At 40.7% G+C, this 16,419-nt stretch overlaps 1 protein-coding gene across 5 annotated transcripts in view; it reads right to left on the reverse strand.

Moving 5' to 3' along the window:
- ARNT2 (aryl hydrocarbon receptor nuclear translocator 2) overlaps window positions 1–16,419 on the reverse strand; it is a 107,429-nt gene that overhangs the window by 20,425 nt on the left and 70,585 nt on the right. For 4 of the 5 annotated variants that reach the window (XM_082769085.1, XM_082769084.1, XM_082769082.1 and 1 more), the window contains 4 exons: window positions 16,214–16,290; window positions 14,024–14,158; window positions 13,079–13,153; window positions 6,724–6,875 (listed from right to left, as the gene is read on the reverse strand). In XM_082769085.1, the coding sequence (XP_082625211.1) occupies window positions 6,724–6,875; window positions 13,079–13,153; window positions 14,024–14,158; window positions 16,214–16,290 (439 nt within the window). The remainder of the gene's footprint in view (window positions 1–6,723; window positions 6,876–13,078; window positions 13,154–14,023; window positions 14,159–16,213; window positions 16,291–16,419) is intronic. The other variant, XM_082769083.1, reaches the window with a different exon arrangement.

Raw genomic sequence — 16,419 nt, forward strand, 5'->3', positions numbered from 1 at the left:
TGAAATGAAAGGCAAAATTGCTACCAGTCTATTAATACTAGAATTTTGCTATTAAAATGTGAAGTTATGCATTCTTTTTTGGACTTGCACCATCCCCACGTTGGATCATAGAGAATCTCACTTGTCTGAGCGCAGATCTGTACACCTCTTTGCAGAAAGACAAACCCAGCTTTGTCCCAGTGCTGAGCTGGGACAGCAGAGTGTGACAGCCACACAACCACAGCAGTGCAGAGCTCGAGCAGGATGGGCACGCTGATGTCGTTCCAGCCCATTCCCAGCAGCTCACCTAAATGCGCTCTATAAAAGTTAGATAATGTAAGACAGAAGACTCGACTTTTGGTACACTGTTGACTTAAGCGTTGGAATAGTGCCTCAAAAAAAGTTATTTAGTTTTGCCTGAGGAGGAAGATCTGAATCATTGAAAAGCACTCCAGCTAAAGGTCACAGAAATAGAACAGGTATATTTTGTGATCAAGTATTTTGTCTTTTGGGGATTACACTCTCAATTACTTAATTCTGTTCCTACAGCTAAATCACCTGAATGCTTTGCACGTTCCATTAATGGCTGCTTTCTGTCACCTGGTCACAACTGGCAAGATTATTTCTGACCTGATGATGTGCAAGAAGCACACTATCTATAATGCTCTTTGCTCAGATACCAAAAGAGATATAAAACCTTCAAAACTATCCTCATCTTTGAGCTTTAGTGGAAGACTGAAGTTGGACTAACAAGCTTGATATGTACAAATAATACTTGACAGGGGTTGCAGTTCTGCATGCTTCTGACTTCTTTCCAAATGAAAAAATCCCCTAACAGGCAGGCAGTTGCAGTAGATGAGGTGTTGCAAAAGAGCAAGATTGTGGATTTCAAAATTAGATAACTAGAACGTAATTTTAGATTTAGGTTTAAATTTCAGATTTTTATCCAAACCTTCTTTAACATTTTGATCTAGATAGACTCAAATGTCAAACAACTGAGAAACAAACGTAAAGACCAAGTCAAACAAGAAACTAGGCACAAACTGATAGGAATGCGAGGGACCACTTCAACAAGCTACTGACACGAAAGGTTTTTCCATTCCTTAATGCCTTTAATCTTGACTTGTTGCTTTTCTAGACAATACTTTACATAAGCAGTATTAGAGTTACTATTATCTTATTGTTAGACTCCATGGGAAACTGGACAAAAAAATCTGTGACCTGCATCACACAGAAGATCAAAGCAGACGCCCAAGTGCCTTTTGCTAGCCTTACTATCTAAAAATACGTAATACACAGAATCGCTTTTGTACCATGAGTAACAAGCAAAAAAGTTGTCCATCCAGGTCATTACAGAGGCATGGATTTTTCACATTACTTTAGTCAACAGAAAAATCCTAAAAAAGATTACCCCTGGAATGCATAGACGTTCTTTGTTCTGCAAGCACAAAATGCATGCTCTTCCAACAGAACTACGGGAGGTAATTTAATCATGGCAAATCTATGAGGAAGTTTTTCTAAATACTACCCTGTGGACAATAAACACCCATTAAATCCTGTTGTTAACGTGAAAGCTAATTATACTGTTTCATTTGTTTTTATTACCAGTGACTCGGTGCGCGTGTCAATAAACAGCACATTAGGTCTCTTCTGTTCTGTAGAAAGCATGTTTTCTTGATTTAGCCATATACATATAAATGAGCCAAGCAAAACAGCATACTTACTAGTTACTCATTTTGTAGGCTCTTCTCTAACTTAGTACTCCTTTGCCCTTTTCTATTGTCTCTAATACTCATTCAGTATTTATACTGTACTTGTGCAATACAAAGTAAATTCCACGTTGTGTTAACAGCACTGGACTTTGTGAACAACCTAGCAAATCCACTTCCTATAAAAATCAAATACTTCAGTGTTTCTTCCCTGAGCTCTATATAGGTTATGCTGCACCTAATTCAGATTGAAAAGCAAAAGCAGGTTAGCATCTTCTGCTGTTGTTTGCTGCTACTGTATAAATAGACCAAATGAGGTCTGAAACCTGGAAGAAGCCAATGCAGCAAGTCAAGGAGCATCCAACCAGGGAGAGCCAAACACTGCTGTTATGGTCACTTCAGACCCTGACCATCCAACCAGCCCTTCTGACTGAAGAAGCAACACACCCAGGTCACTCACTGCCACATGGGTTTTGTGCAATGATATGGAACAGGGACTTAGTATCAGTTTGGGCGAAAGTGAAACTGCTTTCTGACTTCAAAACCAAAACCTAAACTGCCCTTGGTTTTGATTTAAAAAAAAAAAAAAAAAAGAAAAAAAAAAAGAAAGCAAAATTTCTTGGCTCTGAATGTTACCCAACATAGCAAGTAAGGTATTGCCTAGGTCAACACTGGCTTCTGCCTGTACTGCAGGAATTCCTGGCTCACCCATCGGTCCAATGTGAAACTGGGAAAGTCCTCTGCTTGAACAAGAAATTTCTCAGCAAATGCAAAGCTTTTTGACAGTTAATTCAAATTTCCTTGGAGAATGCATTTGGAGGATGTTGTGGTTTAACCCAGCTGGCAACTAAGCACCACAAAGCTGTTTGCTCACCCTGCCCCCTGCAGCAGGATGGGGGAGAGAATCGGAAAAATAAAAGTAAAAGTTTGTGGGTTGAGATAAAGACAGTTTATTAGGACAGAAAAGAAATAATAATGATGACAATGATAATAGTAGTAATAAGAATGTGTACAAAACAAGTGATGCACAATGCAATTGCTCACCACCCTCTGACCGATGCCCAGACTATCCCTGAGCAGCAATCCCCCCTACCCTGGCCAGCCACCCCATATTAATTGCTCAGGATGATGCCACATGGTATGGGACATCCCTTTGGCCAGTTTGGGTCAGCTGTCCTCATTCTGTCCCCTCCCAGCTCCTGCTGCACCCCAAGCCTGCTCACTGGCAGGGAGGTGTGAGAAGCCAAAAAGTCCTTGGCTTAGTGTAAGCTCTGCTCTGCAACAATTAAAACATCAGGGTGGTATCAACATTATTCTCATCCTAAATCCAAAGCACAGCACCATACAAGCTACTAGGAGGAAAATTAATTCTATCCTAGCTGAAACAAGGACAGAGGAGAAGGAGATATTCTGACAAAGTTCCTTCTGACATTGGAGAGGATTTAATTCAATTAATCTCTCTATATAAACACTGAACTTACATGTTCCTTTTCAGACATCAAAGTGAAAAGAAGGATCTGAACTTTAAATTACGGTCTCCATATGGAAACAACACTGTATCTTTACCATGCTATTGCACATGATACAAGCACACATACTTCCCAGGTCTGTTTTGAACGAAAAAGCAGTAATAAAAGCTTTGTGGCTGCCATCATAAAGTCCTCTTTCAGAAAGTCTTGAAGTCTCTCTCTCTTAGCCTACAATCTCAAAGTCACCACTACAAAACTGTCTGTCTTACACAGGCCTTGATGGACCAGATAGTGCACAGATACACAGCAATCATGAGAAAGCAAGTCTTCAGCACCACTACCATAGACTGAAAATTTATCAAAAGAGTCGATCTCATTAGTGTTTTGGCCCATGAGAATCAGAAACGGAAAGCATCAGTCCCACAAGCATGGCTGATTCATTCGGCAGACTGCCTCCAACAGCGACCTGCGCCAGCTCTCTCCGAGACAAAAATAATCTTGAGGCTCAGGACAACCAGAGGATTCATAAATGCATGCAGTGGAACATGCACGGACTTTGGTGTTTACAAAAATGAAAGCATCAAGATTTCCACAAAGGTCAGAAAAATAGGTTTTGTTTACATATATAAAGGCTTAAAAAAAATCATTTGTCACCGTGACAGATTATTTCATTCAAGCGCTACCCTATGTAGTTGTTAAATGAACATTAATCAAAATTATTATTTCTTTTTGGAAATCAAACAGCCACAAATACACAGGAAGATGTGGTTGAATGGGTGACTCTTCTTTTCAGCCGAACACAGCACAAATGCTAAACATTAAATGCTTCATTTCTCCAGGAAGTTTCTCTTGGATGACTGCACCCAAGAGAAACTGAGAGGTTTTTTTCTCTTTTTTCTGCAAGGAACTAACTGAACATTTGAACCTAATCTTTCATTATCCTGTGCACCAAAAGCAGATTTGGAAAGTTGACTAAAGCTCTAAAGTAAAATCCATAAAACAGAAAAAAGAAAAGATGGGAAAAACAGGAAGAGAAAAGAAAAAAAAAATCAACTAATACCTCCACAACTGGAACCATCACTGCCCTCTACAGTCTAGTGTTTGGGAAAACACTGTTCCCTGACCACCACAAAAGTAGAGCTATGGCCTGAACAGACACACAGGTATACACACTGTGGCTTTAAACTCTTCTAAGTTAAAAACTGATTTAAACCTAGTTCTATTGGGTACGTTGTCTTTTTAAAATTGCATCTTGAATTGTTTTTACTGCCTCAAACCTGCATTTTATGGAGCTGGCTACGTTATCTCAGGGATAAAGCCAAATCTGTCTGTGCAGACCTGCCTCCAGCTGCGCAGGGGAAGGCACCTCTGCTTGGTCTCCACATGAAGCGTTTTGCTGGACTCGGAGCATCGGATGCTGCTGTGAAGCATTTTGCTGGATCTGGAGCATTGGATGCAGCCACCAACATGCAAGGACAGCCACGCATGCTAGGGCTGACCAACCAGCCCTAGCTGGAGCTGAATGAGGCAGAAATCAGCAGTTACCATGCCAAACAACGCCTCTAGGAAATCAAAATTCAAAACATGACCCCCCAACAATAAGTAAATCCAGAACCCGGCAGGAAGAGCACTCAATTACAGTGAGTCCTCTTTGGGCATCTGTCTGAGGAGTGTGAGAGAACAGGGAGAAAAACAGAAACAGTCTGAATAACGCATTCTTTCTACTATTCAAAAGCAGACGTCTAATGGGTTTTATCTTGCCATAGGAACATTTTCAACACTACAGAAAAGAGGGAACATCCTCTGTCAAAGTAGCAGCAGGCAATTCCCATATTAGGGCAACATTGCTGGGTTGTTATTCAGACCTAGCATGAGAGATATAACAAGAGCCAGAAGCTGGCACAACCCTATTCATCTCAGCGAGTGCCGTGATGCCAAGCTGCACAGTATAGCGGAGTCTCGGAAAAACATTCCCAGAGTAAACACAACACAGTCTGCAGTCCCACTCTCTGAGCTGTGGACTCCTGGGAACAAAGTACAATTAAGCCATCCTAGGACAGATTGCAGCAGTTGCCTTTTATTTTGCAGGCTTGGTTTTGCATATATAAATCATTTTGGAAACAAATACGGGGCAGCAAAAATGAGGAAATATCTATTTTGATTCACAGCACAGACAGGGATGATTAGCTGTCTGATTTCAGGCAATGTTTGTTTTCCATAAACAGTTCAGTTGTTTAAACAAACACTTGGGGTACAAAAAAACTAAGCAAATTGATTCTGATGATGGGTTCCAAAAGGCTGAAAGCGCCACTCTTCTAGCCCAGGTAGGTGCCATGTCCAAACACCCTTCTGCAGGAGCAAGTCAGGGAACACACAGCTCCAGGAGCAAGTCAGGGAACACACACACACACACTAGCTTTCTAGTAGTTCAAATGCCAAAGCCCCAGGGGGCTGGTTTTACAAGTGGAGCTCTCAGTGCGCATCTCCACTAGTAGACTGCTCCTTCAGCATGCACCTTCAGTCTAACAGGTTGAGATCTTAAATCCAATAATTTCCTCTAAATTAAACACTTGGAGAAAAAACAAAAAAAAAAACAAAAAAAAACACACACAAGAAACAACTCTGGTCAGACCAGACACAGATCTTGTTTTAGAATTTATATTGGAAATAAAAAAAAAATATATTTATTACAAAACAGAACACAACAACAACAAAAAACACCACCTAACAACTATAAAGCAACAGCTTTATCAAGACCAGATCAGCTCCTGCAGTTGCTGGCTTGGAACTCAGGAGGCTCCAAAACCTTCTCTGCTCAGTTACACAGTGACGAACCCCTGCTGTACTCCTAGCAAGACTTTTCTTTAGAAGCAGCTCCATCAGCTGCAGAATGAGACACCCACTAATTCAACTGACTTCTAACAGATCCAGTGACAGATTTTTGAAAGTATTTATTCAAAGACAGGATGATTTCATTACCCTCATCATATAAGGGGTTGGATCTATCCCCATACTTGGGGATATTCCATCAGATCTCAACTGAATTGTAGGAACCCTTCTCACTTTAGCCTAGTAGGAAATCACATCATCAGCTTTCATAGGCTGTAAGAGGATACCCAGGACTACCTAACGGTATGATCACAGTGAAAAAGAGGCAGGAGTGTTGATAACTTGTGTGCTACTTGTTAACACAGAGACATAATTTTCGTTTTGGCTAACAAATGAAGCCAATATCATGACAGCTGGTTGGCTGCTGGAAGCTCTCTGCTAGTTTAAAAAAGCCTGGATTGAGATCAATGGGTTTGTTGAATGACGTAACAGATAAGTGACATCTCTCCTGGTGCAGCCAGGCCCTGGAAGCATTGCAAGATAATGACACAGAGAAACAGCTATGCTGCAGGATCTTATAACGCAGAAAAACCCTACTACAGATTGCAACAGCGTCACAAAACGTGGCTAAAAACAGGCTACCACAAGAATCTGAATGTGCATTTACATTGCTAACAGCAAAAGTAATGCTTCAGTTCTTTCAAAACCATGTACGTGAGCATCTGAAAGGCACATACTTCACGTTGGTGTTGGTGCAGATGATGTACTCAATCTCGTCAGAGTAAGGATTCTGAAACGTGAAGCTGCTGGTTCTGATCAGCATCCACTCCCGGTTTTTGGTGCGAAAACGATACATCACAGACAGGACCTGACCTTTCAGTTTCACAACCTGCAAAACCATTTGGAAAGGTTAATAAAAGGAGATTGCTACCTGCTGTGCAGATGAATAGTAAACAGCAGTAACTGGTGTGTTCTGAACTTAAATTACAGAAACCCATGGACACAGCAGGAAAATTCTTAATTCAAAGAAAATAACCAAAATCTGATTCATGTTTGAAGTTATCTCCTTCAGAGTCAGCTCCCCATGCTTTGTTATGTAAAATGTCCTTTCCAGCCTGCATATAAGCAGAACACAGATTCAGGCACCAACAGGTTGTGCTGTTATCCCAACAGGGAAGTTTTAAGAAGGTTTTAATCCCAAACATTTATCAAGAGAGATTGACAGAAACCATAGAGAGGCTTCTTTTAAATATTTATGTATATATGTGCATATCATAAACTAAATATTACAGCTGAAACAAAAGTCCACAACAAATTTTTATAAGGTTGGCTGTTCTTCTGCTTGGATACCTGGCTATACGATTCATGTGTGACACAGCAAATCATACAGTAGCATCAAAATTTAGTACAATATTTAAATATATATATATATATACTTACACACACTTAGAAACTACATATGGATGTTTTTGCTTTTTTCCCTACAAACATTACAAGCCCAATAATCTTTACCCTAGTGCCTAAATCTTTCTTGAGATCACTAATATCTGATCCTGAAACACTCTGAGCATTACCTGCTGAGTGCCTCTACCTATCAAAGCCTTCTGTATCCACGGGGATTCTGACATGTATTTCCCTACAAGATTTAACTCTACCATTCCTCCCCCATGGGGTGTGACAGTCTTGCCACACGAAGCCAACAGAAGCACTCAGTCACCACAGTTTTGGGGCCAGCTCACTGACACAAATGGAAACTGATGGTGGGTTCTGGGTGTTAATTCAGAGGTAGCTGAGAAGCAAACATTTCTGCGGATTCAGCCCTTTTGGTCTCAGGGCATTGACCTCTGTCAGAGGGGCACGCAGACGGCCTGGGGGCCCTTTCAGCCATCCCAGCATGACTTGGAAGACCTCACCAGTCATCCTTCTCGAGCATTACTTAAAGGCAGAACCACCCCAAGACAAAAGACCTCAAAGTGCTGCTCAGGACAGCTGTGTTTTCCGTTGCCAAGACAGCCATGAAATACCAGCACATATTTTGGACTGCAAGCCTCTTATATCTTCATATTAGGAAGCAGCAGTAGGACACTGCTCATCTGATGTCACATCCTGACACAATTCCTCTTCTCCAACAGCACTGCACTAAGTCAGGGTTACTCAGAGATGGATTCTCTCTCAAAAGTGTCTGTTCATAACTCCACTTCGGAGAAAGCTTTAACACACACCCTGTCCTTGAAGCATAAGAACAGACGCACCATGCAGACTTCAAGACACACAGCTAGCAGGACCCACAGGCTATTTTTAAGAAAGACTATCCAAAAAAAGACTATCAAATTTTAAGTCCCTTTTCACAAATCCCTGTTCAGTGTCTTAGTCTGGCACCTAGCTAGGGCTCTGCTAAGCATCTGCTCTCTTATATCTCATCTCTTCTTTTCACTGCCTCTTCCTAATGATAGCAAATGACTTAAAAAAAATAATCCTTATCTTATGCACTTGTTTCCTCATTATAAGTTTTCCTGTCCAAAGACTGACAAGTTCCCTTTATACCTTATTTTTTCCAACCAATGAACTGGTAACAGTATTTAAAAACAGCAGTTAAATTGCCCAAGATAACACAAAGATAGGGGAAGAGATGAAGAACAAGTTCTACATTTTGTCAAGAAGTGATAAACCAGAATGAAGAAAAGCAGTTAGAGAAGGGTCATAATTCATAATTAAAGACATGAAAGAAAAAGGATGGGAAAATAATTTTACCATTATTTACCAGGGAAAGATAACTAATTGGAGAAATACTAATGGGAAAGACAAAAAGAATAAAAAGCGGTGGTACCCTCGACCTGTCTGATGTGTAGATGAATTTTGCTGTGTGGAACAGACCCAGTAAGACCTTGCTGGGATGGTAACGATCAGGGAATGAGAACTCCCAAAGAAAACATAGGAGCCAGCAATTATGTTGGAAGAAGACAGATCCTTAAAGGCATAACCAGAGATACGAAACAGACAAAAATGATTTGTCTCCAGAAAAAAATACTTAGCCGTGCACTAAGCTTCAAATGTAGTGGGAATTAAGCATGTGCTAAATGAAACAGCTCTTAGGGGCATAGTTGAATATAATTGAATTTACCACCTACTAATGGTTAAGTACAAGTTGCAGTGCTTTGCTGAAATGAACCTTGAAGATTACTTCTGCAATACCTAAAGTTAAAACAGACCATTCCAAAAGAAGCAATTTAAGCTGCTAAATAAAATATTCACTAAAATAGTTTCAATAATTATACAAAGATAATCAGAGCTCACACATCACATGGAAAGACAATTTTGGGGGAAATTCAGTATCTCTGTATTTGAAAATAAACACACCACATAATAAATCAAGTGAAAGAGCATCCACAACTATATACCAAAAAACCTATGATGGCAAAGTGCTAACAAGAAACACTTTTGGCTTTCACAAGAAGAAAGAATGAGCCAGTGTTTGAACGGAGAGACCAGAGATAATCCATTTTAATAGCATTAATGAAAACAGAGCATCAATTCTTTGCTTGGACAGCATACTTGCTTATAACTAAGTCAGAATTTAAGTGTCTGGCAATAATCATTTCAAACTTTGGCCTTGGTAGCCGAAGTTTCAAGGAAGTCAACAGTTGGGTACCAAGACAAATTTCACCTCGATTCTCTCAGTATGATGGAAAAAAACACAAAGGCTTTGATGTACCGAAGATGATGTAATAACGGGTTATCTCAAAATGAGTAATGTGGTCCTCGTCCCTGGGAACCCTGGAAATAAACGCACTTACTCCGAACTTTGAGGCCTGGATCTTTCTCTCTGTGACAAGCACGGATGAATTTAAGAAGCATGCTCTAAACAATACCTGCACACTGGCACTGTAGCTGCATTAGACGTGTTATCTAATAATCCTGGGTTTAAGTCAGAAGAAAACTTCTATGGTTCCAAGTCATTCAGCTGGCACTTACCTGGGATATGTGTGTTTATTTTTTATTACTTTTTCACTAAGCTACCTCAGCTGGGCCTCAGGGAAAGCCTACTGCAAATAAATGCCACATCTTGTCGAGGGTTCTTTATCATTATCTGCTATATTTCCCACAAGTAGTTATCTCAGCAGAAACCCAGTGTTTACCCTGTGTCTTTATTGACAAGCAATCAGGTTAGGAAATGTGCTCAAATGCATTTCAAATTGATCAACTAGCTACAGGACTAAATGGAAAGAACGACAAAAAAAAAAAAACACACAACTTTTAGAAATGTCTGGAAAAGTTCTAAATAATACTAAGGCAAAGACCTTTTATTTTTAATAAACGCTTTTGTAGTTTGAGTTCAGTGAGCAACATTCTATAATCAGCAATTTTCTACCACCACACCCAGGGTAAAAAACACAGAACTTGTGTAAAAGTGTCTAATCTGAATAGCATCCGACTGGATATCGAATAGCTGTATTCTGGATCCTTTGATACTAAACTCTATTTGTTGATGTTGGCCTTGAGAATATCTCATTTTGGCCTGATTTTCCCACCCTGATGAATGAATTTATCTTCCCAAGGAAGTAAAAGCTCTGAGATGGATGCTGGCAATTGACCAAAACCTGCAAACCCCTCCCTCCTTTCCTCCTCTATTATGCACCAACCTGATTCTGATACTGCCAGCAAACTAGAAATTTCAAGTTTACAGGAGGTTTGAGAGAAAAAAAAAAAAAAAAAAAAAAAAAAAAAAAAAAAAAGAGTTTACTGGAAATCACAGTTACCTTTTTAAGCAAAAGTCTTGTAAGGCCAAACTAACAATAATAAAACAAACTGCAATGATCTATTGTTCTGAAGTATGAATAAAGCAAACACTAATTCTGTAATAATATATAAAGCACAGAGATCACTGGTGGGAAAATCCTGAACTGTCTTAAAGCAGTGCACACAAACAAAATAGAACAAGAAAAAGATTCAAAGCTAATGCTTAACCTTTACTTTCTTACATTCTTCAGAAATAAAAACCACCTGGTGCATAGCTCAACTGTTTACTTCAGTCTTTTATTCCATGATTGAAATAACAGTTCCAATCACACTGCTACTGTACTGAACAAAAATATACAGAAAAAGGAATCGCCTGCTAGAGAAACAGCACGATATTTTCATAGATTGGACACAGGTCAAGTGAATGGGAACTTTCACTTCTAATTTGCTTTTTTTTCCTGCTGTCTTTCTGCATGACCTTGAGCAACTCATGGAAGTCCCTGATCCAGCAAATCGTTTATGGACATGCCCAGTACTGAGCAGTGACAGCGAAGTGCCCAGCAACTGACTTCAGGGAAACAGCAGCAGCCCCCTATGGCCCGAGTGCACTCAGTGAGCATCGAGTCATTAACTGGCATGTTAGTTAGTCAGCCTTCCTGAGCCCCAGGCTGCACTCAGACAATCACTGCAGAGACAGATATTTGACTTGGTACTATCCAGCAGCATTCTGTCACTGTCTCTTGCATGAATTAGTGAAATCAATCATTTGGGCTTTAGTGAAAAACAGCATATGCATTCTTGCTGCTTTTCTTGCACCACTGGTGCCATCAGGCATAGGCTTGGGGAGCTGAGCTATCTGAAAGCGAGTCCTACGCAAAACCGAGCGGTCCTTTGGCTACCCCACCAGGCAAGGCCATCTGTGCTAGTATCAGGACAGTAGGAAGGGCAGGGAGGAGGTCAGGGAGGACAGAAAAGTGGGAGTAGGACTTGACTGCTGGTGACAGGATGCCATCAGGTAGGTTTACCCGCAGCATCACACGACGTGAAGGTAGGGTGGAGATGACAGGGTGTGGTAAGATATTTCAAGCATCCAGCTCTCAGATGCTCCTGCCTGTGAACCAATACCTTAAAGTTAAAAGGTCTTTAGCTGCTGTTTGAAATTGATCCTTTCAACAGCCACTGCAATGGATGCCGAGCGCTCACACACTTGTCCATTTGAGGGTGGTGGTGGTGGTAAGAAATAGCTCAGGAGCACTGATATCTTACACTATATCAAATTTAGAGACCATAAGCTGAGTTTCACAATCCATGGACACTGAACACCATTCTGTTATTCTCCCCAGAGAAGTTTTTTCAAGCTCCATTTTTGCATGCCATGCCTGAGTAAATAGTTTCGTTTAAAAATCACTTCGCTTCCATGCTTCACAGCTGAAAACACATCTCAACATCTAGCACAAGATGGAACAACAATCCTTGATTGAGCTATAGGCTGTTGTCAGAAAATCTGGAACCAATTACATCATCTGGATCTCAGTAATCAGTTAAACATGATACACAAACTTGTTCTAGTGCATGGAGGGAAGGCACTGCAAAGACCAGCAGTGAGCAGAAGTCTTGGGGGAAGCACTCCTACTATATGTCCCAGATTAATTTGAAACAATAAGCACTACAATGGCATAAATGCCTCTGTTGATGTAAAGTGGTGTATTTCCCATAAAGGATATGAAGCAGATTATCTATGCAAGCAAAGAATTTACGTCGCAAACTATATGCAGGTTTAATTTTGAAATCCACTGAGTTTCAGCTAACCCTGTTCTCACTGAAGACACTAGAAGAGCCTCGGGAGGAAGAGTGAGGTCCACTGCTAAGCAAATTTAACAATGCTAAACTGTATCTGTGAGTATGTATCTATACATTGCTTTTATATTCCCCTCTTAAAAAATCCAGAGAATTACAAATTAATGTAATTACTTTCAAGTCAACAGCCCACCTTGTTGAAGGTAAATAATTTTGGTTACCACTTAACACAGTGGGATCTATGCAGGCATCTCTGAAGTGAAAGGACAGCTCTAGCTGTGCAGCAAACACTTGGTTAACTTTTTGTAAAAAGAAAACAAAATATATAACAAGGTGATTTATTTCTGAAAACAGAGCCAACAGATGCTGAGCTTAAGCTACTGTTTATGCGGCTTAACTGAATGCCTTAACTGATTAACAGACTGTTTCATATCTTGCCACTCCTTCCCCTGGATAACAGAAAAATACCTTGAAATGTAAAATAAAAGCTATTTCTCTGAATGAAATAGTAATAAATAAATAAGTAAACAGCAAAGGAAAAGGAACAGGATGCAGCACCTGTTGGAAACTCTCTCTCAAATGGCTTTGATCTTCAGGATGGCAGAATTCTAAAATGTCTTTCCCCAGAAGATCCTAGAATAAAACAAAGCCTTGTAAAAGACCCAAACCACAATACAAATCCCTGGGCAGATGTGTGAGTAATCCTTGCAGCCACTAGATCCATCATCCTCAAAGGGACTACTCAGTTAATCAAACATGAACATAAAAGCAAGGTTTATAGGCATCATGCCCTGCACTGTATTTGTCCTGCTGCACAGACACATCCATTTGCAAACATATATTAAGTGATTTTTTTTAATACCTGTGAAACAATGTCTTGAAGAGAGTGACATCCTCTACAAAAATACATTCTATGGCAATATTTTTTGTAAAAACGGTCATTATAAAGCTACCTAAAATCAAAATAAATGGAAAAACAAATTAGAAGAAATGACTTTTGCCTGTAAATTGCAACTGTTGAGTTATCTGAGGGAGGGCTGTGGCAGTCAGAAGCTCATTTATTATTCTCCTCAGTTCAATTACTAGCCTCCTACTCACAGGAACAGATGTAAGCCTAAAGGAAAGTACATGCCATAAATGATCTTCTCTTACTTTTCCAGAGACTAGCAGAAGTTAAGATTTACAGAGCTAAAACTCTCTCCAAGCATTGTTAAACTTTCTATCACAGCATGTCTTCATTGGCTAGCCATGCAAGATTTAAAGCATCTTGCCATTTGGATTTTAATCAGATCTGAAAAGGATAAGAAGATATCCCTCATACAAAAGGGAAAACCAAATTTTACAGAAGCAGAGAGAGAAAAGAAAAATGAACATCATTTATTTCACAACATATGAATTGTCAGCTACAAATATTTCATGTTTTGCTGCTTTCATTTTTAATGTGCAAATGGAATTCTCTTTATCAGGTCTAACCAGTCTCTGCACTGACAGCAGCTCACTGACCTGGGGCTGGTAGCCAATGACACTGATGCATCTGGGGTCGACAAACGTGATGACTCCGTCAGAGTTGTGCCTCGACAAGAACTCGGTTGGGACCGACATGCCATTCATGTCCATGCACACTGGAGAGCTGGTTACCTAGGACCAACCAAGTCCACAGCATTTAGTTCACAGAACAGCAACCTGAACTCAGATTTGATAATAAAGCTAAAGAACAAAATCAGATGGCAAACTAACTACTGAGAAAGTCATATATAAAACCACAGCATGGGTATATGACATAGAACCACCTTTATGCTACTTTGCACTGCAATTATCTCACCCCACGGCACTTTGCTAGGCTTAACAGCACAGCAGGAAAACAAATACATCAGAAGTTCCCAATACAGTAAGGATAGAATACAATTGGATTCATCTCACTGTGTGGGACCACACTGAAGTTAGGCATCTTGGTTCCTGCCCTTGCCAACCAAGAACGAGAGCCTCCCCAAGGACAAGTCAAGCCAGCCATTTTAGGATGGGAAGGTCACTCTTTAGAAGAGGCCAACTCATTATCTGTAAATGTATCTAGGACTAGCTCAGACTAAGCATTCAACTTCCAGATAGCCGCAGCCAGGTGAGATGAGCCTCACCTGAAACTCCCAGACAACCTGACCAAGTTTTCCAGAGGTTGGTGTAGGTTATGCTGTTAGACCAGCAAGGGGCTGCTAGCAATGAAGAGACACAGGTCTCCTGTAAACGCTCCTCAAAGCTCATCAGACAGAATGAAGCACTTCCAGCTCTCTGCCTGAAAACTGTGCAATCAGCCCACTTCATTTCCATCCGTTCCTGCTGCGGATACAAATGAGACTGTTGTTTTTCTTACAACTTTCAGAGCCAGTGAGGCTAACAAGGTGCCAACGCAAAAGGAACAAAATCTCATTTTTTGCTGTCAGTTAACTGGCAGACTTGCCAGTTGACTGTATGCAACATTTCAATTTACTGTTACAGAGCACAGCTTTTCATTTCTGTACCTTGACTCCTTTGCAATTAAACCCATCCCCGGAGCCTCCTCTTGCCCTCCCTCCCATAGCCCTGCTGGCTTCTGTAACCTCACAGATGTTTTGACACTCCACATGTTACTAATGCGATTTTCTCGGAAATAGTTTTTCTTTGGCAGCTCTAACATATGAATCCCCATAACTTCCTTCTCTCCAATAGTGGAATATATTACCCCTGATTATAAAAGTATGATTAACTTCAAAAACATCGTGCAATACTTTTGTAGGTCTGCCATCACAATAGAGACACACTCTGCAGAAGTGCTGACGTTTCCAGTAATGTGGAGGCTGTGTGCCTCGACTAAGGCAGGCTTGGCACCTGTGCTCTCCCAAGGGGTCCCTTCTACCCTGCAAGAAGGAGTGATGCCATCCTAGCATATGGCAACGAGCGCAGGCCTACAAGGGATCGTGCAGGAGGCTCAAACACGTTTGCTCATGGCAGAATTCCCACGCTGCAAAAGTAAAAACTAGCTTTCCTGCTGTGGAAACTGCGACTGCTCCAGATTCAGCTCAGAATTCTCACCAGCTATGGGCAAAGGATATATAATACATTGGTTGCAACGGTCCGGACAAAAAGGCAGTAAAGTTTTATTCTCACAGTTCCCTCAGCTGGCATCACCTCTGAATGCAAAATACAACACGTGTTGAGAAAAAAGCCATTAGATGTTAAGTGCCTCTTGACTGCCTTATCTTTACCATTTTCAAAATAACTCCTGCAATTACCTTCCTTCAAGTAATTGATTAACCAGAATGAGAGGACAGGTGAGAGAACAGCAGGGAGCATACTGCTGGTTTTGGGAGCCACTTAAACCCACCATCTGCAGCACCTGTACTCCCATGATTCTCACCACCCACAGCACTGCAGCCCCATGCACCCTACAGAACAGCAGGTCCGCATGTGCCCAAGTTCCAGGAGCATCTTTGTTGCTGTTGTTGGGTTAAACATACGTGTACCAAAACCACATTGTCATTGCTCTGTCGATGTATTCCAAGCAAGCCCCAGACTGCACACAGACATCAAGACACTTTATGCTTTGGAAGCATATTAAAAGTTATAGTCAAGAACCAGATCTTCGTGCAAATCCTTTACACCTAAACCACAACACTGATTAAGTTTTCAGAAGTAGTTTACATAAGGAAAGACTGGCATTACCTGAAGCCTTCCTATTGCCACGAGGCAGTATTTACTACCTTGTCCCACATCAGCGTCTTCTTCTGGTATAGTCATTCCTAAAGTAAACAATAACAAATACTGTTATAATTAGGAAACTGGGATGAGCAGAGATGCTGCTGGCCTGGTTCTGTGCTTTTCTAGATGCTCTGAATCATACCAAACGACCTTATCACCTTCTCTAGGAC

This window comes from Aythya marila (assembly GCF_965140915.1).
Source record: "Aythya marila genome assembly, chromosome: 11".
In the NCBI taxonomy this organism is placed as follows: Eukaryota; Metazoa; Chordata; class Aves; order Anseriformes; family Anatidae; genus Aythya; species Aythya marila.